The sequence below is a fragment of the Pteronotus mesoamericanus genome, unplaced genomic scaffold (assembly GCF_021234165.1).
Source record: "Pteronotus mesoamericanus isolate MK-2021 breed Mesoamerican mustached bat unplaced genomic scaffold, CSHL_Meso_final scaffold_651, whole genome shotgun sequence".
Taxonomy (NCBI): Eukaryota; Metazoa; Chordata; class Mammalia; order Chiroptera; family Mormoopidae; genus Pteronotus; species Pteronotus mesoamericanus.
The window spans coordinates 30,758,967-30,784,185 of record NW_026555325.1 but is presented as its reverse complement, the minus strand read 5'-3'; the positions used below and the strand labels follow the sequence as shown (position 1 = coordinate 30,784,185).

The 25,219-nt window shown below is 37.1% G+C and overlaps 1 protein-coding gene across 1 annotated transcript; it reads right to left on the bottom strand.

The window, feature by feature from the left end:
• On the bottom strand, positions 1–24,019 carry BBS5 (Bardet-Biedl syndrome 5). Its single transcript, XM_054562692.1, has 12 exons — positions 23,915–24,019; positions 21,630–21,712; positions 16,822–16,887; positions 15,939–15,988; positions 15,680–15,807; positions 11,864–11,999; positions 8,729–8,824; positions 6,053–6,115; positions 4,243–4,377; positions 1,351–1,434; positions 398–421; positions 1–249 (listed from the first exon to the last, which is right to left on the bottom strand). Exons 1-12 carry the CDS (start codon positions 23,971–23,973, stop codon positions 148–150), a joined length of 1,026 nt encoding a protein of 341 aa, XP_054418667.1. The 5' UTR covers positions 23,974–24,019; the 3' UTR covers positions 1–147.
• Positions 24,020–25,219: the final 1,200 nt, after the last annotated feature.

Genomic DNA, 25,219 nt, shown 5'->3' with positions numbered 1-25,219 from the left:
AAAATCCTAATGAATTTTTCCTTAATCATTAAAAAAATATCTTCCTTAAAAGCTTTTTCTGTAAATGTGAAAACTATTCCATGCCTTATGGTGGGCAACTAATATCTTTAATCTTGAGATATCTTTAAATAGAAATCCAGCTCAAGATCAACTCATTACTTCCCAAAGTCCCTGTAGGGTGAATCCATCCTTCAATTTCTCTATTGCAAGCCCCAGTTCTTCTGAAAATACAGGTTCACGATCTTGTTGCTTTTTGGGAGATAAGAGGGTAAGATGGGATAGAGAAGGTGGGCAAGGAAGAGGAAAAAAACAAAAAATAGGTTTCACATAAGTTTGTGAATACTAAATATTGGAAAATAAAGTTTTTTTTCATATACTTTAGGTAAAATATCCTTACCTTATTGCCATCAGCAAAATAAGCCTATAAGACAAAGAAAATTATATTTCACATATGTGACATAATATTATAATAGGTCAGTGAGCTAAGGAATAGGCAATTAATTTACAGAACAATCCTATGACTAAATGTATTTTATATCCTGTTACTATGTTTCTAATTGTTTTCTCAATTATCTTTACAATGCTGGTAGCAGAATTCATTTTTTCTGTCAGTCATTATTGAGGTCTTCAAGAGTTGTGCTTTCGGCTCTAAAAAATGTGCTTTATCATTAGTGTGTAATTAGCATTGTTAACTTGAAAGGAGATATAAAGAATGACTTAGAAGTTATGAAATTTCATCCCTACTTTTTGTTTACAAGAAGATACTGGCAAAACAAACAAAGCAATCAGTCAGCAAATGCATAGTTTAAAGTAGTAGTAGTAGTTTATAATGAAATATTTTATACCAATTTCACTTTTTGTTTAAAAATATTTGTTCCCAGAGAGGTATTCTGGTCAGATTCACAGATCACAATATAAAGTAAGGATTATTATTATTTTGGCTGTTAATTAAATAATACAACTTTGGAAATGGAAAAATTTATTGTTCAAATAGATGTTTAAGGTAATATACCTATAAATTGCCCATCTCATAAAAATTATTTATAGTAAGTACAGACTTTAAATTAATTTAACTATATTTAACATGTTCTAGTATTTTAAGGTATGAAAAAACTTTTTACGTATCTGAAATCCTCTGAATAACTGCGTTCTTAAAGTATTTCCCAGTTTGGTAATTAAAAAGTATTTTCACACACAAAAACTCACAAACTTAAAAAAAATTTTACTCACCAACTCATGTTTCAAATACTCTCAAGTTCAATGGTGTTTTATATACTTAATTGTTTAATAAAATGTGACTCACATAAAAATAATCATAAGAAATTTAGTAGCCTCCTTTGTTATGCTCACCACAAAAGCGTCTGGGTGATCATCAGAATCTATTTCTACATCATCTTGAACTTGTTCAACTGTCAGAGCTTCAAGGGGCTGTGGCTGAAAAACAAATGTTAAAATGCATCAAAGAGACAATATTAATTAAATAAATCATTTAGTAAAATATGCTGAGAACTGCAAATATTTATAAAAGGATAACACAAATATAAATTACTCAAGTCTTATAAAAATTATGGTATAACAGATCTTATTAAAACTAACTTGAGTAATAAAATGAGTCAGTTAAACCTAAGCCTTTATATCTGAAGTTGATATCATCAAAAGAATTAAAATGACAAATTTACACACACTCAATATGACACTTATATTCTTGAGTTTACTTATTTATTTATTTTAGAGAGGGGGGAAAGGAGGGAGAAGGAGAGGGAGAGAAACACTGGTGTGTGAGAGAAACATCCATCAGTTGCCCCTTGAGCGCCCCCTATTGGGAACCTAAACTGCAATCCAGGTATGTGCCCTGACTGAGAATCGAACCTGCGACCTTTTGGTTTGCAGGCTGGTGCTCAGTCCTACCAGCCACACCAGCCAGGGCTTAGAGATATTCTTAAAGAAAAAACTCTCATTGGACTTTATCTCATTTTCTCTCATTTAGTTTAAAAAAACCCCCACAAAGCTTTGTGTAATAGAAATTTTTCAATTTTCCCCAAAATAGTCATTGAGGAGAATCTGTGAAAAGTAAAAGAACTAAGATTTGTATAGATTATTCTAAATATAAAACATAAAAAAAATACTCATATTTATGAGTATGTTATTCATAAATTATATTATTTGCAAATATTTGAGCATCTCTGGTGTATCAGGCACTATGCTAGTGCTACCAAAGGTATGAAGTCCCTGCCCTTACTCACAAAAGGGTTGTAATCAAGTGGGAGTGGGCAAAGGATAAAACACAATTACAAATAGCTAAACAGTAACTTGAACCATATGAAATTGACATTTTTCTTAGTTGAAATGGTAAAATATTAATAATATCATACAGTTCAACACAGGAAAGTAGCTGTAACAAATGCAATATCTATTATAATCAGAGTGTGAGGAAAGCACAGCTTCTGGCTTTTGAATCCCAGGAACGTGCATGAGGTAAAGGCTGGCATGGGATCTAGTAGGGCTTTTAGGTTGAGGGCAGAAGTGTACTGCTCATCAAGAGAGTGCCGTGATTCCACAGTCGGAGGTTAGCCTCAGTGTTTCAACTATGTTCAGAGCTGTGTGATTGCGTACAATTAATTTAATCAACCTAAGCCCCAGTCTCCTTAATTGTGATACACTTCATAGAACTGTTGGATTAAATGAGATGATGCATATGAAGTTCTTAGAGCAGTGAATGGCAAATGGCAGGTATTCAACAGTCACTCAACAGCTATGGAATATTCATTAAGAGTCTATTAGGTGTCAGCTGAGACTGTGGGAGATTCAATGGTTAAAGAAAAATAGATGGAAAAAAAGACAAAAATCCCTGACTTTATGAGTTTATTTATAGCAGAGGAGACTGATTACTGTTACTAAAAACAAAGCAAACAAGTAGAATAAGGGACAAAAAGTGACAGGAGTTGCCGGTTTAGATAAGGTCAGGGAAGACCTCCCTGAAGAGGCAGCTGTTGGAGTAGAGAATTACATGAAGTGGCAGAATGGCTATTCTTATGCATTGGGGCCAAAGGAAGGGAAAAGAGGAGAAGTGGAGGCAGAGGAGAAACGGGTAGGAGAACTAACATACCGAGTGGCTCCCATGTGCCAGGCGTTTTATGGACATAATCAGTAACTTTTTTTTTTAAGGATTTAGTAATTTTTTTTTTAAGATTTTATTTATTTAATTTTAGAGAGAGAAGGGAGAGAGGGAAAAAAACATGCAAGAGACACATCAGTTGGTTGCCTCTCACACACTCCCAGCTGGGGACCTGGCCCGCAACACAGGCATGTGCCCCGACTGGGAATTGAACCAGAAACCTTTCCATTTGTAGGCTGGTGCTCAATCTACTGAGCCACACCAGCTAGGGCCTGATCAGTAACTTTTTCAATCAATAATTTTTTTAGAGAGAGTTTCTCATTTTATAATGAGAAAACTGCAGCTCAGATTTGCCTAGGATGACAAAAACCTCAGCAATAGAATGCAGCGAGGGCCCAAAAGAACAGAGCGCGCGGGAACCTGTGATGGAGCAGTCAGTGAGGGCACCACGGAGCACACCTCTGGGGAGGGCACTGTGACAGAGCAGACCAAGAGGACATCCCTGATGCAGCAGCTGGTGAGCACAAGGGTCCTGGCTGAGAGGCTTAAAGTCAAAAAAGAAATGATGTACCTGGAGAGAAGAGGTTGGCGCAGACATGGGCAAGAAATGAGCAGACATGGGTGATATTCAAAATATTTCATAGCTGGCATGACAGAGGAACTGATGAACAGGATGGGCACAGGCCGCACTGGAGGAGCAGACTCCCACAGGTGCTAAACCGTTGGGCCTTGCGGGAGGAAAACGGTATCCATGAGGCCTGCAAGGTTTGCCCCTGCTAATGGGGGGCTGAAGTAGAATAAAAGTAAGACTGACAGAGTGAGAGGCTCGAGTCTGTCTACATGTAGGAGCCTTGCCTGTGGAGACTTTCCTGCACAGGCTGCTCACGTAGAAGGCCGGGAATAAACGATGAAGCAGCCAGCGAGGAGGCAGGTGGTGCGCACAAATTAGTGCTGGCCCAGGGGCCGTGTTCGCCGAGCCGAGTGTGTGTATTCATAATTTTAAACACAGCTTATTTTTTTAAACATAATTTAAAATTAATTTGTACATAATGTATTTATATCTGAATTTTATACACTGTGTAAAAACAATTCGGCAAACACTATATTTCACATAGTGAACAAGTTACCTTTTCTTCCATCTCATAATCCACTCCAAATATAGGACTGGCAGAATAGACTTTGTGAAGTGAATTGATTTCCTTAACTGACGCTTGCAGTTTTTCCACAGGATCTATTTTAAAGCCAAGAACATAACCTCCACTCTACAAGTGATAATAAAATTAAAAAACAAGCCTGAGAATGGTATTTAGGTATACACACATGACAAATTATAGCTCTAATCGTCCTTATTTCAGAGCATAATATATAAGCTGATTTTTTTATCTTTTTAAATTAAAAAAGAAGATTTTATTTATTTAATTTTAGAGAGAGGGGAAGGGAGAGGGACAGAGAGGGAGAGAAACACCAATGTGGGTTGTCTCTCACGCACCCCCAACTGGGGACCTGGCCTGCCACCCAGGCATGCGCCCCAGTTTGCCCAGTTTGCCCAGTTTTGACTGGGAATCAAACCAGCGACCCCTTTGGTTCACAGGCCAGCACTCAATCCATTGAGCCACTCCAGCCAGGTCTGTAAGTTGATTTTTAAATTAAAATTTTTATCATAAAAAACTTCAAGCATGTACATAAATAGAAAGAAAGTACAATAAGCATCCATGTAGCTGTCATCCATCCAGTTTACACAAGTGACAAAACATGGCCAACTCTGTTCCTTCTGTAACTGTACCCTCCCCCAAATCTCCTCCCTCACCCACTCAGGATTAATTTATACCATATCCAGATACCACATCTTGTCATCTGTAAATATCAAAGCTGATATTTCAAGTTTAAAAATACACTGTAGATTGTGAAGGCTAAGGGAACTAAGTTTTCTTGAGCTATATCTTGAAAGAGTATAGTATGTGTTAAAAGAAGTAAGGGAATGGCCTCTGTGAAGCTATCTCCTTGAAGAATTAAGAAAGCAACTTGACCGTGACAGGCTATTGGAGAAGAGTATTAAAAAATACTGTAATAGGTGACAGCATATGCTTTTGGGTTCAAGTTCTGGTTTTACAACAAATTTACTAGCTGTATGATGCTGGGAAACTTTTATTATCTTTCTGAGCCTCAGTTTTCTATTTTCTAACCACGAAATGGTTAACAAGTTGTGTTAAATAATGTATATCTGACATTTTGTAGAGGTCCTAGAACATCGTAAGCATTCGAATAACTGGCAGCTACAAATCAATAGGCCAGGGTAAAGAAGTGAGTAGATATTCATGTTTAAACTTAGAATTTAGAGGAGGAGTGATTTTTAAATAAGTACATGTTTTATTTAAATGTATTTCTTCAAAAGCCTGCAATAATGGGCATAACAGTTTGCCATTAGATATAATATAATCTTGTGAGAGTATAAAATCTCAAATGGGGGTGTGTGGCGTATCCGTATATACCTGTGTTTCTCAAACACAGTCTTGTGAGTCAATCAGATCTGGAATCGAAACCTAGCCCCACCGCTTCCTGGTTGTGAGAACATGGGTAAGGTTCCTAACCTCTGCAGGCCCCAGTTTCCTTGATGTAAAATGAGGAAAGAAGAGTAATTGTATCATAGGGTTATGTAAATATTGAGATAATGCATGAAAAGTACGGTAACTTGACTCTGTCATTAAAAATGATAATCATAATGAAAATAATGAGTATGTCTGCCCAACAAAGAAACATCAGCAAGATTCTTCCTATGGGGACAATTACTATATCACTTCAAACTCTTCATGTAACTTCATGTTATAGCTAAAATTTTTCTTAGATGTAAACTAGTTACTGTATAAATAAAACTAAAAATAGACTGTCATATAGTTTTAAAATTCTATTAAAGATTAATAAAAATATTAAGTATCTTACCTGCTGAGAGCTTTCTATGACGAGAGCTAAACCAAATTTTGAATCTCTGATCTTTATTGAACGCTTGATATGAAATGAAAAAGAAAAAATGCTCATTTTTATTATTTGATAGTAGTGAATTTCTAACATACTTTTTCCAACTTTCACACAGCAGACTACTTTTCACAGTGTAAAGAGAAGAATCCTTCCTGTCTCCTTTATTCCACTCCCACAGAGATCAAGTAAGTAAAATCTTTCATATTGGAAATAGGCGGCAAACTTGTAAGGCAATACAAAGATGGCATCTCTAAAACATGCACAAAATTCTCTGACTTCTTACTGAGGACTTACAGTCTTTCTGGGTATTTGAACCAATGACCAGCAATCTTTTAGTTATGGCGAGCCAGTGTCTTTTGGGGCTCCTAAGGCTGGGTTAGTTTTTCAAAGTAATATGTGCTTTCTCTTTCTTACATCGTAAGTGGCTAACTTCTTAAAGCATCTCCATTCCTTTTATTAAAGGAAAAAAATAAGTTGTGGGCATGCATCACTGGGCATCAGGGAAGGCTGAGATAGTCAAATGTAACTAACATCAACAGGTAAGCGTGGCATGAGAATGAAGCTTGCCTAGCAGAAGATGAGTAGTGACATCAGTGGCCTAGGAGAAGGGAACAGGAGCACAGGCACAATGACAGGCAGGCCCTGTAAAAAGTGACAAATAAAGTGTATTTGCTGGCGGGTTAGGGGAACCATGGAGGACCGAACATTATGACCGGCAGACCAAAAGACAGAGAAGAGTAACCTGTGGTAGGTGATGGCATATCATACTTCCAGACAGACGGGCATTGGATGTTGAAAAAGAGAGAGAGACAAGAAAGAAGAAAGGGAGAGAGAAAGGGAAATGGAGGGAGATGCAGGAGGAGGAGAGGAAGCGGGGAGAGAAGAGGGGGAGGGGAAAGGGAGACTTACTAAATGGTAATTGTTACGGAAACCTGGCCTTCTGTCTAGACTACTTCATACCCCGCCAGGAGTATGCACAGTCCTGGTTAAGAACCATAAACGACTGGCACCCGGGTTGTCAGTAGGTAATCTAACCAGGTGACTGTGGGTGACACGAGCTGGTAAGAGAGAAAGTGGCAGGAAGATCTATACTGATATATATCTACAGTATAGGAGTGGGCTCAGGGCAATGGCTGAGACATAGAGCTGAAGTTAGAATATGACCGCCTTAGTGACAGACTATGACGATATCAGCTTGTAAGCTGTTTGGGCCCGGCTAAATTCATTCCAGAAGCCCCATTTGGCAACTGTATTCTTAAATAATAAAAAGTACCCTATTTAAAGATCAGAAAGCACAAGGTTATTTACTACTCAGTAATCATTCAGCATAATAAGAGTTTAGGTTAAGCAAGCCAAAGCACATGTAAATACAATATAAAACAGCAACGAATAATATAAACACCCTTTATGAAATACCTATGTGAACTGTCACATCTTCCAGGACACGATTATAAATTCTTTTATTTCATTAGATGGCCAGAAATAATTTTCTTCCGGTCAGAATCTATGATTTTGTGTTCAATGTGTTGCTTTTTACCACCTGACTGAAAGCTCCCTGAAGGCAGAAACTGTGAAGTACTGGTTCATGATTTTCACGATTGTGTCTCTAGCACTAGCACAGGGGAGCTTCTCTATCTGGCAAATGAATGATCAGATATTTTAAAGTAACTCACAAATCAAACAATTTAGCAAAAGATAGGCTTGAGAGTATTTCTAAAAGAATTATTCTTCACATAGGCCAAGAAGTTTCTTAAAAAAAATGACATTTGCCAGATACAGATACATTGTTCTACTCCATAAATATTTATTAATGAAACTGCTTAGTCTTAAGACTGCTTCTATACTACAATAAGGGCTATTATCATAGGATAACCTTATAGGAGTTTCATTAAGTATTTTTATGTTTCGTGTGATTTGCACTAGAGTTTAAAGTAGTTTTTTATATATAAAAATCTTCAGTTTACTGGAGTTTACAATTTGTTTCACAGTATCCCATACTTATCATAACAGCAGCAGAGGAAAAAGAACCACTTTTATCTTCTTCCAGAACAAACAGGTCTTAGATGTAGTTAGTTCTTATTCTGGATTTAGCGTAAGCTAAAACCATTACTATTAAAAACCATCTTGATTTCTTTCATCAAAACTGTATCTAAATACAGTGAAAACAGTTCATTCACAGAATTAATGATTTCATTCTGGCTAAGAACGGTTTGAGCAGAAAACAGCAAGAGAGCCAAAATAAAGTGTATGGATCAGTGTGCTATAGCCATGCCAAGGAACAACCATACTCCTGCCTCATGGAAAGGCTGTGGAAAACTTCAGTAGCTGAAACCCTTTGAATGAAACTGAAGAAACAGACCCCTTAATCTGTATGAAAACTAATTAAATTTTTAGAATCCAGTATATTTCTCTCTAATAGCAAGTTGATAATGGTACTGTTTCCTTGACTGTAAGTACAATGGGACATTTTATATGTTGAAATAGTAAATTATCAACATTTTAAAAGTATGCTCTCAACTAAATTGTTACCACTTAAAAAGGGAGAAACAGACCTTTTCTCACTCCCAATGTCCTATTAACTGTTGAACAGAAATTATTTATCCTGCGTTAAAATGAGGTCATCAAAATGCATGCACTTACAATTTGCAGATACGGTATACTGACGTTAAAACTGTCATTCATATTTGCATGCCACACGATTCTCACATTGGTAATAAAAAAGGTTCCTAAATTTCCCTGTAAAGGACAATAATGAGATCAATGAGGACAATAAAGGACATCAATGATCACTTATTTGAATACTTATTCTTAATTTTCTAAACACCAAGATAATTCTAGTTATCAGAGCAACAGCAAATACCACAGCTGAGTACTGTGGAGTATTTTTTAAAAGAGATTTATTTATTTGTAGAGAAGGGAGGGGAAGGAGAAAGAGAGGGAAAGAAACATCAATGTGCGAGAGAAAGATCAATCAGTTGCTACTCGCATGCCCCGAGCTTGGCACCCAGCCTGCAACCCAGGCATGTGCCCTGACTAGGAATTGAACTAGTGATCTTTTGGTTTGAAGGTCAGTGATCAATCCACTGAGCCACACTAGCCAGGGTGTATTATGGAGTATTAATGACTTCATCATTCATTGCATGGCAGAACAATTATATTACTGAGAGCATGGATTCTGGAGTTAATCATTACATTATCAGTACTTACCAGTTGTCTGACCAGGGGCACATTTCTTTTTGGTGAATGTGTGAAATGTAAAATGAATATTTGATTAAGTAACCCATGTAAATAAAGCTCACAGCTTTATAAAGCTCTCAATAAAGCTTACAGTATCTGGCACACAGTAAGCATTCTACAAGTATCAGATCTTATATTATGACTCTTATTCAAAACCAGGGATAAGTCAAAATAAGGGTGTTGTGGTAAGAAAGAGACAAAATATATTTGATAACTCCAGTCAGTCTACAAGAGGTATTGTATGGCTCTTCCACACTAACTATAGTTGAAACTGTTCTCTAGTTACATGGCCCCTCAACATGTCTCAAAATTACCCCCATATAATAGCCAAGTAGCCTAAAAAAAAAAAAAAAATCTTCAAGGCCTAACAACATGACACCAAAATTATCTGCCTCTACCATTTATCTATCATTCTCCACCTCTTCCCCACCACAGACACCAGAGGAATTTTCTTTATTTTATACTTTGAGGTTGCACATAAAACAGGTACAAATCCAAAACCTAAAAAGTCTTCTTTTGGGATGACCGAGTTTGAAACACCAGGAAAGTTCACCTATTTCCCAGTTACAATTAAATTAGTAAGTATATGTATATCTTTTCCCCACTCCCTTACTTTGTAAAAAATCATCATACAAAAAATTTTAGTCACGATTATTCCCAGCCCAAGTCCCATTAAACAATACTAAGTCTAACTTCATAAGGAATTCTTTAGCAAAATTCTTTAGAATTTTTTTCTTCTTTATTTTAGAAAAAGAGAACTGTAAAAATTTTTTTTCTTCTTTATTTTAGAAAAAGAGAACTGTAAAAATACCCTAAGGAGTTTTTTAAATAGTGGGAGTATATATTTTGTTTATTTTTCAATAAACATTAGTTAGGTTGACAGTAACATCCCTATTTTCAATAAAATGATGTATCTGACCATTCTGGAATATCTTAATTAAAAAAGCCAGGTGGTGTGCTAGGTAGTAAGGATCTAACTATGAATAAAGTTAACTCTATCCCTACTCTTATAAAGCCTACAACCTAATGTGGGGTAGAGACAAGCTCTGTACTTTAGAGTGGTAATAATACGGAGTGGTAATTGCGTGCAAGCTGCACACAGTACACACACAAAAGCAGTTTTCAGGAAGTGACATCTAAGCAGGGCTTGGTAAATCATGGTCTGTGGGCCCAGTCTGGGCTGCTGCCTCAGTTTGTATGGCTCTCACACGAAGAATAATTTTTACATTTTTAAATGGTTGGGAAAAAAATCAAAAGGACAGTAGTTCATAACCCATGAATACTGTATGAAATTCAAACTTCAGTGCTCATAATAAAGTTTTGCTGAAACACAGCCATACTCACTCGTCTACTATGTATTGTCTGTCTATGGCTGGTTTCACATTACAATGGCAGGACTAAGACATTGGGACAGAGACTATATGGCCTGCAAACCAAAGGGTCAGTAGTTTGATTCCCAGTCAGGGCACATGCAAAACGGAAATATTTACCATTTGACCCTTTGTTGAATAAACTTTGCTGACTTCTGATGAAAAGGAGTTATTCAGATGGGGAATTCTATCCCCTAGAGAACCTTTATCATAGTTTAAAACTACAACTTTTTTTTTTTTTTTTAATTTTTAGACAGATGGGAAGGGAGGGAGAGAGGGATAGAAACATCAGTGTGTGGTTGCCTCTTGTGTGCCCCCTGCTGGGGACCTGGCCTGCAACCCGGGCATGTGCCCTGACTGGGAATCAAACTACTGACCTTTTGGTTTGCAGGCCAGTGCTCAGTCCACTGAGCCACACCAGCCAGGGCTAAAACTAGAACTTTTCAAATAAACAAAGTTTATTTACAGCTTAAGTTTATGATTCAATATTTAGCAAGAAGCTCTTCGTTCAAATGCTAAAGCTTTACCACAGTGGTTATCAGTCTAATCTAGGTTGTAACACATACAAAGGCTGGAAACTATTCTTAGAAAGAGACAAATTTTTCTCTAGAAATTAATGTTACTTATTCCAACTATTAGTTGCTTACATGCTTCACCTGGCAATCTTTTCGAGAGTAAATGAAAAATTACAATAATGGATAGAAGAGTCACCAAATGAATTATATGTTTAATTCCATAAAGAGCCGATTAAAAATTTTCTGTGATAGTCCAATCCATGGCTCTTCCCCATTAGCACAGGATGTCAAGATTTGGAATGTAGTGTAATAGTACAGGGGGAAAATCATGGCTCTGGGACGAACAACATGTGCGAAGTCATTTAATTCTTTGGGGCCTGAGCTTTTCATCTCTAAGTGAATAAAGACTGAACTAGAGATGATCTCGAGGTCCATTCCAGTTCTAAATTCAATGTAGAACAAATGTTGCCAAAAAGGACAAAACCGTAGAAATATGAAAAGTAGATTATTTTATATTAAGAGCTTTAATGTTAACTCATCAAGGTGTATGATGCTAAGTTTAACAATTAAATGAATATACAAACCTAATGATAAATGGAAAAATGATTACCAAGGCAATGCCCTGAAAAGGTTATTACTGTTTTGCACAATACCTGATCACTGGATAAATTCCATACTCCATTGATTTTGTCATATACGTGTTCTTGTGGTAATAACCTTAGTTGCTTATTTTGAATTAGTGCACTTCTCAATTTAAAATCACGATACATTTTAGAAGTTTCATATGCCCTGTAACAGACAACAAACAAAAGGCTAACCAAACTGAAAATGCAGTTTTCTTGAGCTATGTTTACTTTATTACTAAAATATATAGTTGTTAGTATTTATAAACATCACTCAAATAATTGTTCAGTAAATTAAAATTTTTTTCTTTTCAGTAAGTTTTTATAGTGATTATAGTATTTTGTAGACTTTGTCATTTTAGTGTAGCACTTACATATTTTACCTCAGTAAACTATATTTTCAATGTCTAATTTTTAAGGTACTATATGAAACAGCACAAGAGGACACAGATTTTTCTCTCAACCTGAAAAACAATGCTTGTATATGATAAACATGGAAATTATTTTTTCTATCAAAATGCTTCCCTTCATTTCTGTTCTAGTCAAATGCATCATTATTCTTATCGCTACAACCTGAAAAAATTATGCTTACATGTATCCCTACACAAAATACTAGAATGAATCTGTGGGCTTTGTCCTTTTAGTGTAGCATTTACATATTTTGTCCCAGTAAACTTTTAGATGTTTAATATCTCACAGCACAATGAGAGGACAGAAATTTTCTCTCAAACTGAAAAACAATGCTTGTATATAAATAGACATGGAAATTATTTATTTTTTATCAGAATGCTTCCTTTCATTTCTGTTTTAGTCAAAGACACTGCTATCCTTTTTCTCACTACAACCTGAAAAAAAGTATGCTCACATCTACCTGTACACAGAAAATTATAATGAATCTGTACCAACTCCACAAGTAACTCTAGGACAGACAGTGTGTGTGTGTATCTGTGTGTGTGTGTAAAATCCCTATAAGTTTTTTCCTTTCCATGTCTCCCTATTAATAAATAAATATAGAAGTAAATTCTTAACTTTAAACAATTTTATTTTTCAATTACAGTTTCCATTCAATATTATTTTGTTTCAGGTGTACAGCATAGTGTTTAGGTAATCACATACTTTATAAAGTGATTCCCCCCAATATTTCAAGTACCCACCTGGTACCATACATAGTTATTACAGTATTATTAACTGTATTTCCTATGCTCTACTTTACATCCCCATGACCATTTTGTAGCTACCAATTTGTATTTCTTAATCCCTTCATCTTTTTCATCCAGGCCATCGACCCCCACCCCTCTGGCAACCATCAGTCTAGTCTGTTCTCTGTAGCTCTTAAGTATTTCTATTTTGTTTGTTCATTTATGTTGTTCTTTAGATTTCTTTTTTTCTTTCTCTCTCTCTCTCTCTCTCTCTCTCTCTCTCTCTGGTTTCTCTTCAGATTGTATAAATCTTTCATCTTTAGAGTCCACATATAAGTGAAATCATACACTACTTGTCTTTCTCTGTCTGACTTATTTCATTTAGCATACTCCCTAAGTCCATCCATGCTGTTGTAAGTGGTAAAATTTCACTCTTTTTTGTGGCTAAGTAATATTCCACTTTATATATGTACTACAACTATTTTATCCACTCGTCTATTGATGGGTACTTGGGTTGCTTTATACATTGGGTACTGTAAGAAAATTCTTAACTTTTGATTAGTTAATTCCAAATTTATCCATAAAAATATAGGCTAATTTACCCTGACTGGTGTGGCTCAGTGGGTTAGGTGTTGTCCAGCAGACTGAAAGGTCATGGGTTCGATTCCTGCCAGTGCACATGCCTAGGTTGCAGGTCAGGTCCCTGGTAACCCACTGATGTTTCTTTCGCACATCAATTTTTGTCTCTCTCTCTTTCTCCCTCCCTTCCCCTCTCTCTAAAAATAAATAAATAAATCTTTAAAAAAAAATAGGCTAATTTGCTCATTCAATAAAATTAGGTTTTCTTAGCCTAAATAACCTTAGAAGTCATTCATATAAATTATAATAATGTTAAATTTCTGATTTTTACTCTAATTGCTCTTCTAAATGATAAATTGTGGAAGAGCAGGATATGAGCATTTGCTTATAAATCTTGATTTCCTTCAGGGCTATAATCATCAATATTTAACCAGGGGGGAAAAAATGAAAACTATTTATACCGTAAATTATTTTGGTGGGAACACATAACACTTTTATACTATTAAAGAAAAGCAGCTTCCATGCTCTCTTCGAACTTGACTCTATATTAATTCTCTAAGTAAAGTGAAATAAAAAGCTAAGGTTTAGTTCTGCCCAAGAGAACTAAAAAAATATGTTTTAACCCAAAACTTGCACATAAATGTTTATAGCAACATTATTCATAATAGATAAAATTGTCTATTGATGAGTAGATAAACAAAATATATGTCCATATTACTCAGCTCTAAAAAAGGAATGAAGTACTGATACATGCTACAACATGGATGGACCTTGAAAACATTATGTTAAGTGAAAGAAGTCAGATATAAAAGGCCACCATATTGTATGATTCTATTTATAGGTAATGTCCAGAATAGTCAAATCTGTAGAGATGTAAAGTAAATCAGTGGTTGCCTAGGGCAGTGTGTGTGTGAGGGGGTAGGGAATGAGGAGTGACTGCTTTGGGCATTTCTTTCTAGGGTAATGAGAATATTCTGGAATTGATATACAGGGATGACAGTTGTACAACCTTGTGAATATACCAAAACTTCCAAACTATAAACTTTAAAATAGTGAATTATATCTCAAAACAAAACAAAACAAAAAACTTTAAACCATTACATAGATTAAAAAATCAACAAAATTAAAAATCAACAAACTAGGAAACTAAGAAATACATTTGCAACATATATAACTGATAGGGAAATAATTCAGAAATTTACAACAGAAAACTATAATAACCAAAAAAAAAGAGAAAAATTTCAGCATTACTATTTAAATTTAAATAATGATAATTATTATTATAATTATAATCACTAATAATTTCAGCATCAGTAATAAATGTGAATTAAAACAATGGTATATATAAGTGTATGTATATATGTGTACAAACGTTTGTATGTATTTATTTTGCCTGCCATCTTAGTCAAACTTTTAAAAAACAATCATAGCACTTAGGATTGATTTAAAAAAAAAGAGCCGAGGACCGGGCCTGGGTGATTGGAGCATCGTCAAGCACACTAAAAGGTTGTACAGGTTCAGTCCCCGGGTCGAGGCAACCGAGGGACGTTTCTCTCTTACACTGATGTTTCCTTCTCTCTCTCTCTTATCCCCTTCCTCTCTCTCTAAAAATCAGTAAACATATTTTCAGGTGAGGATTAAAAAAAAAAAGAGCTAAGGTCATGAAAAGAGATGAATTTAGCAAAGAAACAAACAAAAAAACCCAAACAACCACAAAACAAAAAAAACCCCGACAAAACTCTATGGGGAAAACACCCAAACATGACTTCTACTATTAGAAAAATAATCTTTTTAAGTCATTAATTAAATTATATAACTTGGTTATTTACATTGAATGAATTTTCTATTGTAACTACCTTCATAGCTAATTTAATAGAATCTTCAGTAGAAATTGTTATGAACCTTCAGTAGTCTTATGTGTTTTGTAAATCTCTTCAAAGTGTTTATTAAATGATAATACAACATATTCTTATTAAATGACAATACAACATATTCTTCTCTATGTCTTCAGAGTATTGCAGTAGAGCTTGGCGGAAGATGGCACCACACTTCTAAACTTTATCCTCTAAACCTTTATATCATAGAATTACCATAAAAATATTCAATCATCCACAAATTATTACCATACCTGTGTACTGCAATCACAGAAGTAAAAAGTCTAGGACTTCCAGGAACCAAATTTGTAAATATAAACTCAAAACGAGTACTGTTACATTTTGTTAGTATATAAAGAGCTTCAGTTTGGCCTCGTAATTTCTGTAAGGACAAATTTATTTAAAAGTTCAGATTTTAAAAGCAATTTCTCATTTACAGTGAAAACAAACACCAACCTCAAATATCTAATGTTTCTTCACTGTATATACTTCAATAATATTTTTCAGACTTACAGAGTTAGCAGTCCTTGTTGTAATATTCAGTATGCAGTTGTAACCGATAGCTAAAATTCAAAAGCAAAGAATTTAAATGTGACACAATAAACTGAGAAAAATCTATATACAGAATTTTTAAATATTTAAAAATTAAATATAAAAATCTTTTAAACAGTTTAATAAAACAACTACATATTTAAGTTAAATAATGAAAAAAATGTAAAGTCAATTCTGCCTCTTTGAAAAAAACACATTCATAACACAGGACAAAGAAAGTTTACTTTTCTAAAACTTACAGAATATTATTTATTGAAAAATCTTATCACTACATCAAAAGAAAAAGTCTAGCAGGATAATCTAACATAGTTTTAAAAAATAAATTATGGGAAACAAAATTTAACACAATAAAAAGTTGTACTTCTCTGTTACAATTTAGATCTCCCTTCTCTGGAATTACTTGAGCAGGTCATAGGGAATTGTCAGAGATAAGTAAAACAAACAAACAAACAAACAAACAAACAAAACCATTCAATGTAAAAGCACTAATCACCTATATGTCCCGGAGATAACATAAACAAACTGAAAAACAGTTTTTAAAATGTTTATTTATTTATTTTTAGACAGAGGGGAAGGGAGAGAAAAATAGAGGGAGAGAAACATCAATGTGTGGTTGCCTCTCGCACACTCCCTACTGGGGACCTGGCCTGCCCTGACTGAAAAACATTTCTTTTGCATTATGATACACTAGTGGTTAGTCAAGGATTTCTGAATTTTTATCAATTTAAAGTTTTCCACATATTTCATGGTATAGCGTTTTCAGTGTCAAAAGCCACTATGTAAGTTTACTTGACAAAGTTGTTTTGATTTTTTTTGTTTAGTCTTATCTAACAAAGATACTTACAAAGATTGACTCTGGGTAATGCCAAAGAGTGCCAGAGAATTCTTAAATTTGTTACTAAGAGTCTACCTAAAAGCAAGCAAACAAAAAAACAGGTTATCTTAAGTAAGGACTTACTTTTGCAATACAGAATAAGGTGGATATGAAACTTCTGGCCCAGGATCAGCAGCAACACCCATAGCTGTTTCTCATACAATTATTAACTGAAAATATTTATTTTGCATATCTGTCATATTAATTCAGAATCCCAAAGAAACAAAATCTGATAGTTACAGAAGGGATACAAACATTTACTGCCAATATCTTGGTTTGATTCAAACTGGTGGAGGAGGGAAGGGGGGACTGGTTCTTTGCCTTGGTAGAAGCTGTTCTGGGGATCCCAGCAAGTAATACACATACAACTAGGAACGACTATCGGATAGTGTAATTACAAAGTCATCCATTGAAATCACTCTTTTCAAAGAACTCTCACATACACACTAATCCTTATCACATGAGTCATATACTTATATACGAACTTTTCTTTCTTTTTTTTTTTTTTGCTGTGGGAAAACTTTTTGTTCTTATGCAATTATAGCCAGTATGAAGTCTGTTTAACACTTCTCATTGATGTTCCTACACCAAAATACAAAGTTAGATAAACTTCAGTTCTCAAAGTGTGTCCTGGGGATGCTTCAAGGGAGAAAAAAGTGAAGTAAATTCTGAGTATGGTAAACTATGTGTCTTAGAGATTTATAAAACAATTAACATATTACAGTAGCTTTGAGATATCGTGAAATAATAAAACTCTCTTAACTTTGTTTAACACAACATTTCTTCAACAAAATATCCCCACAGAACTCTTTCATGAGTAATCTACAGCCAGGTCATACTCCTTCCTCCCTGGAAACCCCTATAGGGGTGTCCAACCTGGGGCCTGTGGGCCCCATGCAGCCCAGGATGGCTATGAATGCAGCCCAACACAAAACCATAAATTTGCTTAAAACATTATGAGATTTATTTGTTTTCATTAGTGTTTGTGTATTTAATGTGTGGCCCAAAGCAACTCTGCTTCTTTCAGTGTGACCCAGAGATGCCAAAAGGGTGGACAACTATTGAATATCTGAAATTAGAGAAACTAAGCCTCTGTGAATGCTGGAGTGAGATGGAATAGGAGATTACAGAAATAGAGGAAGGCATTCTCAAGAGAAGCTGCAGAACATTACATGGTATGTTTAACAACTAATAAGTGACACCACCTGGCTAGAGTGGAAGGTTCACACAAGATCATAGAATTGTAGATACTGCATCTATCAGTTGCGGTCAAATAGGTACTGGATGGCACACTCAAATTAGGATAATTGAGGTTTCTATACAAATGGACTTATTACAAAGGTATGGCGGGACGTCAGGAACCATAAGTAAGTACAGCAGACCTGTACCACCCCGGGCCCAGAGGGACAAGGATAGGGAGCAGTTAACCAAGTCTGGAAGGAGCAAGAGTCTTAAAGAGCTGAATGCTTTGAATGGGAAGAACCCAGGGAGTAAATACCCAGACCTCACTCTCCTACCTCCCTGTGATCTTCTGCCACGGCTCTTTCACCTGGAAGCTAGAGTGCACTGAGGTGGCCTTCGAGGTAGTTTATGCATTTTCTCCGGGCAAGGGAGAAAGGGTAGATGGAGAAAGGTGTGGATATGGAGTGACACATGGAGGACAAGCAAGAAAGGTTGTTTGTGGACAAACTGGAAGTAACTCAACACTAGACCAAGAAATTCAGACGTAATCTGTTAGCAATGGAGACAGTGACATTGGGGTGGGACTTAGAATTGGGATTGGGGAGAACGGAAAAATTTTGAGAAGAGCATAATGTGATCAATCCTAGCAGCTTAGAAAGCAATGTAGGCAGTTTGGTTTATCACTTAATACCTATGTAAACTTGGAAAAGTTAATTAGCCTTTTGTTCCTCAGTTCCCTTATTTGAAAAAAAAATGATAACAGTATCTACTTCATTTTTCTTCTTCTTCTTCTCCTTCTTCTTCTTATGTGAGGTTACACATATTATGTAAAAGATTTAGAACAGTGACTGGTGCCCCCGCTAATGTGGCTCAGTGGATTGAACTCTGGCGAGCAAATGAAGGGGTCGCTGGTTGGATTCCCAGTCCCAACACATGCCTGCGTTGTAGGCCAGGTTCCCAGTTGGGGATGTGCAAGAGACAACCTATCGATGTTTCTCTCACACATCAATGTTTCTCTCCCTCCCTAATTTCACTATCTCTAAAAATAAATAAATAAAATCTGTAAAAAATAAAGGACAGCGACTGGCAAATAGTAAACTTTCAATATGTTAACTGCTATTATTATTTTTAAAATATTTTAATTCTTTACAAACTTACTTTTATGACTTCTTTATTATTGCAGATACAATGATTTATATTTGCCTTATGCCATTTCACCTAAGTAACATTATATCTCTACAATGGGGTTATAAGCCCAGGACATATTTTTCTGATTTTTTTTTTTATTAGAGAATTCCAGGAAAAATTATGGAACGGGAAGAGTTTGCCTTTTAAAACCATTGACCAACTCTGTTTACCTGTTTTTCTGTTCTTGGTACATCTCCTACAAGTCTCTAGCCTTCTTACATTACCTCTGTCCTGCTAAAGGATCGCATCCTACAACTCCATACACAGTGTTCCAAGCATGGACTTTTCTCTCTGTCCTCCCAAACACCAAAATATAATTGTCCCTGCTTCTCCTACCAAACACTGAAATATGGCCATTTCATTCTCATACAGTTCAGTGCACAAAGCTAATCTGATAATTTCATGTCAGAGTACTTACAGTTGAAATGGATTATGTGCTAATCTTTTGGGGTATTTATAGTTCTAACATGGGGTGTTCTGAACTTGGGAGTGCCTTCCTTTGGTCATGTTCAAACTTCTGAAAAGCAGGGGAAAGAGATAGCTCGAACGCTGGATCCTCCTTCCCTTTTTTACCTTCTTATTAACCAAGAGCTCTACGTGCTGTAAATTACATTTTCTGAGCAAGTGTTTCTGAGGTGTCTGCACACACAGTTATTTTTATTAAAAGTAAGATTTCTGGCCCTAGCCAGGTGGTTCAGTTGGTTGGAATGTCATCCTGTACACCAAAAAGGTTGCAGGTTCGATCCCTGGTCAAGGCGCATACAGGAGGCATGTTTCTCTCTCTCTCTCTCTTGCTCTCTTCCTTCCTCTCTCTCTAAAATCAATAAATACATACCCTTGGGTGAGGATCAAAACAATAATGAACATAAAAAAATAAGATTTCTGGTCAGGGAGATGTTTTTCCCTCCCTACTTCAAAGTGCTAGCATAGGGTACTGTGCTCAATGAGGACCCATAGTCTTTGTTTGGACTAGTGGATGGACTGTCACATAAGAGTTCCTGCCAATCTGTATGGAACCAAAACTTTCTCTTGGTTTTCTTAAGTTAATTCAGGTTTTGTCAAGATCTGACTATCTAGAGATTATTATTCCACCCCCAAAGGCACATACTAGGACTTCTTGTTTGCTGCTAGATCTTGATACCTCATTTTCACCTGGGCTTGGCTGATACTAGGAAGCATTTCAGAAATGTGATCTAAGCATTCCTTTAATGATGGGTGCTGGCTATTGACAGGATCTATCTGTAGCTCGTAATGATGACAGGTTCCCCTCAAAGAGAAGAAAGGCTCATAAATGAACCTCCTATTCACATACCATCCCAGAACAGATCAGAAGAAAGGCTCGGAGAGCAGTTAGCCACTCAAAACGCTGCAGTGAGCATGTTCTGCCAGTATGGGTTCCTAACTCTAGGAATTGCTGTTCCTTCTTACTTGAATGAGGTCTCCTCCTTTTCCTCACTTTTTCTCTTCTATGAGAGGTTTATGTGCCACCCTACCACTCCTCTTCTCTCCCCCAAAACACTTTTAGATACACTAAGCTTCTTACTTCTCACTCCCTATTTTTACCCTGAAGGACAGCAGTGATGCTTCTAAGACCTGCTGATCACTGGTCATTGGCTCCACGTACGGCTGCTGTATGCAGCCTGGATTTTAAAGTTCCAGCCTTGGGGAAATTTGTTTTGGGAGGAACTCAAGTCCATCCCTGGTTGCCCCTCAGTGACATTCAGAGATGTCTCACAATATTTTCTAGTTCTTAACCTATAAATACACTTAACAACACAGTACTAAATTTGCTCTCCACATATCTATCTCTAGGTGTTAGTCTTAGGGGATTGTGCATTACTCTTGGATTTCTTAAAAGGAAGCATGGCTCCACGTAGCATAGCTATGGCCTACTTATGTTCCAATACCCCGCAATCTTTTCTGTGAGAGGCAGATCCAAAACTCAGAACTATCCCAAGAACCTTGCAAACCAAGCTCCTGGGCATTTTGTTCCCTCAAACGCTTACATTTTAATTCAGGTGTTTCTGTTGTAACCAAGCAACCTCCTGTAGTAAATATGACTGATTGCTATTTTCAGCAAAGTAAAGCAACAGTTTGGCTGAAAGAAGACATGAAAAAAAATAGTGCGAGAACCACTAAATGAGCTCCTGGACTTTTAACAGTTACAATGGATAAAGCTGATATCAGAACCGGGACTTATGAAGAAATAACCTGTATTCCTCAGCTACAGGTTTAATACCTACCCTTTCTTCCATTTCAGTCTGAGAAAAGTCTTATGTGGATTTAACTCTTCCACTCTCACAATTATATTTACATATAATGCCGTTTCATATCTTTTCCCTAGTTAATATGATTCAACACTTATAAATTAAACCAGAAAAATAAAATATATTAGGTAATATACTCACCTCTATCCCCATTATTTCCTTTGGTGTCTTCAATTGAATCTAAACAATCAATAAGGACTTCTCCAGGTCTTGTTTTCATCTGTCTAAAATAAATATGAAGGCTTTAATTTTAAAGTTGCAATATAGCCATTTAACTCTACTTAGGGAGAGAAAAGACATATGCCTATAAAACAGCCAACAATATAGGTGATATAGGGCCAAATACTCATGCATTTGAAATTAAGGTCTTCAAGAACGTTAAGAAGGAGATCAGTGAGCGTGGGATGATCAGGACATGCAGAGAAGCCAAGACTAGAAGGAGTGGTAGGACTTGGAGGGAAGAGGGTCTGAGGGAGGGGGATATGCATGACGGAAGACCAGAAATAAGAAATGATAAGGGAATGTGAGAAGAGTGACCTGGCTGGAGAAGAAGATTCATACTGGGAGGCAGTGAGAAATATAGTTGGATAAATAAGGAAGAACTAGATCATGAAGAACCATAAATGCTAATCAGATAGGGGTGGGCCTCATCCTGTGGATGTGGAGCACCCCCAGAGGTTTCTGAGTAGAAGAAAGGGGGTCAGGCAGTTATGGGAAAAACAGGTTAAAGCAAAGCATCATCAGGACTTTGTAAACAATTAAGAACAGGAGACAAAAGGAAATAAAGAATGAAGAATAGTTTGGTGACTAATAGAATGCATTTCAGTGTGTCAAAGAAAACAGCAAAAAAGAAAACCTAGAAGAATATGTAGTAGAGCCTTCTCACACATTCTCTGTAGAACCAATTCAATTATTTATTGAAAATACAGATATGGTATATCACTTCCCTGCTTAAGTCTTCCATGTCATCCTACTGTCCAGAAAATGAGGTCCAAAATCCTCAGCTGAACATTTCACAATCTGACAAGTCTATTTTTCTATTTGTATTTCCATCCTCTACCTGTGAAACAGAACCTTCTAGCCAAAGGAGTTTATACTTCCCACAGTCTGCTTTTCTTTTTTTTCTGGAATACTTTCCCTCCTGTCTTCCCTGACAAGGCTCCGTCCATTCTTCCGGGCTTAACTCAAATATCATTTCTTCTCTGAGGCCTTCCCTATACAAAATCAACTATTCCATTTATAGAGTCCCTCAGCTTTTCATTATTTTTCAGGATAGTAGTTATTAAATTTTAAATAACAGTGGTCAATGTGTATCTCCTACACTAGAATAGGGATAGGGGAGTGTGGAAAATAATTTCCTATTATTTTTGTATCTCTAGCTATGGGAACAGTAACCAGCACTTAATAAGCAGTTGATAAATATTTAATAACTAAAAATGTTTATGAAATGGATTTTTATTGGATCAAGAACCCCAAGAATTACAGAAAAAGTCATAGAATGTGTGCACACATGCAACTATGGTTTATAATTTTATATATTCCCTTCCTTTATAACTTCTTAAAGATTCTAAGATCATGCTAGCATTATATATTCAGTCATAAATAACCCTTGAAAATTACTATTTCATTTTTCCATCTAATTAGGTTCTGTTAGTGATGAGGAACTATAAATGGCTAACAAGCTCCATGTCATTAACCCAAGAACCTTAGCTTTACTGTTTTCCAACATTTCATAGCCAAATGGGCATTTCTCATTGACTTTTGCGCAAGAGGTTTCCAACTATCCTCTTTAAAGCATGAAATTTCCCAAAACCTCTGTTTGAGAGGCTCCAAAAGGGAGCTTCTTCTCCTCGTTGGTGATGTAGACGAATAATTAGATGGAGGCTTCTCACGGAAATAAAGTTTGTGTGATTAGGAATTTTGGAGAATGCTTACTCCCACCTCCCTCATTTTACAGACAAGACGACTCAAGCATTGTATGGTGAAGTCATTTACCTAAGGGCTCACAACGTGTGTTATTATTTCAGGCTTAGTTTTAGAATCCTGGTTTCCTGATCCCTGCTTTACGTTCCTGTCACGCACGACACTGGCGCCCCAAGCTCGCTTGGGTATACCGAATGCCTAGGTCTGCGTGGGGTTTGGGCTCAGCTTCCTGATAGGTCTCCGGGACAGGACCGGCCAGGGATCGCGCAGGACCGAGACCGCGCAGTCTAGACGCTCCACGGCAGTAACTTCGGCTTTGGCAGGCCCGCAGGGTCCGGCCAATCTAGGGTTTTCCGAGGTGTCCACCACAGAGGTAAACCTACTCCCACCCTCGCGAGGGCCGTGAGCTGTGGGGAGCTGAGGGGCTCCGCCTGCGGGTCCTGAAAGTGCGCCATCGGCGCCCTCTACAGGTTCTAGGCCCCTAGGGAATATCGGGGACTCACTGCGATGACACGTCGAAGCGGACATCCCGGTCCTCCCACAGCGCGTCCAGCACAGACATGATGACCGAGGCCCGAGTTGGGCCCTCTCCGCAGAGGTGGAGGCCGAGCGGCGTCTCGCCGGCTCCACGGCAACGGGCCGCCTCTGTCTCTGCGTCTACGGCGGGCGCTGAGACCCAAGATTCCTTAAGGTAGGGTGAGCGCTTTCCCACCATTAACGCTTCAGTAAGCGGATTTGAGACTCCCGGCAGGGTTTTAGCTGCTCAGAGCTGCCAAGCTGGCCCTGGCCCAGGAGCGTGTTCTTGACCGCTGAATGACTGTCTTGGCCTCCAAACACACATGCTTAAGCCATTCCACATATTCCCCCCATTTCTCTATACTGTCAAGATATTTACACTTAAAATTCAAGCCACTCTCGCTCCTTTCGCCTATCCTCCAGCCAGGCAGGGCTCAGAAACTTTGGAGGGCCCGCCTTTTCTGTTTGGAAATTTGTTTCCTCAGATCTCAGCGTGGCCCGCTCTTGGTCGTTTAATGTCAGCTCAAATGCCCACAGAGGCGTCCCTGACCTATCATTCGATTGTGAGCACCGTGAAGACCGCGCCTGATCTATCCAGTTCCTTGAACAGTGCTCAGTGGAGACACTCAACACTTTTGGAATGAATCAGAGTGCTTTCCTTCCCTCAGCTCATGACAATTTTTTTTTGCCTTTAAACATTTTATTGCGCACACTCCTTTTACAGGAATTTCAGAGAATGGAACATGATCCTATTTTCCCATCCTAGGCTTCTACCCCTATCTTGTGGTTATCTTACTACCTGTGGTGTTTTTTGATTCATGAAGGGTCAAATCCAACATTGGCCCAGATGGATGTCAGAATTTCTGTATGGCAGTGACTCATTTTTATCTTCCATTTCCCCCTTTTGAACTGGAATGTCTCTGTTTTCCTATGCCTGTCCCCACCACTGTGTGGTATGAATGTTAGGAAAAGACAACTGCTTCCTCAGTTTCACAGGTCTGCCAAGAGAAATTGTGCTTCAAGGAATTGTATTTAATAGAACTCAGAGACATTGCGGGTTCTTTTCCAGATCACGCAGTAAAGTGAGTATCACAATAACATGAGCTTGCTGATGGAGGGTCTTGCCTTCAATTTGTAAAAAACAGACTACCTGTGAAATGCAGCAAGGTGAAGTGAAATAAAATGAAGTATGCCTGTATACCCAGGAGCCTCATTTGCACTTGATATAGATGGTTTAGATGATGAGATCTTGGATTTTCAGCTGTTGCTGTAATGGGATGAGAGGGGAAACT

Excerpts from the sequence above, each read along its gene's own strand:
- BBS5 (XM_054562692.1), bottom strand. The coding sequence starts at position 23,973 with ATGTCTGTGCTGGACGCGCTGTGGGAGGACCGGGATGTCCGCTTCGAC. Across the intron at positions 15,989-16,821 it reads ATTACCCAGAGTCAATCTTT|CTATCGGTTACAACTGCATA; the intron begins GTAAGTATCTTT and ends TTTGAATTTTAG. Across the intron at positions 15,808-15,938 it reads CAACAAGGACTGCTAACTCT|AAATTACGAGGCCAAACTGA; the intron begins GTAAGTCTGAAA and ends TTGTCCTTACAG.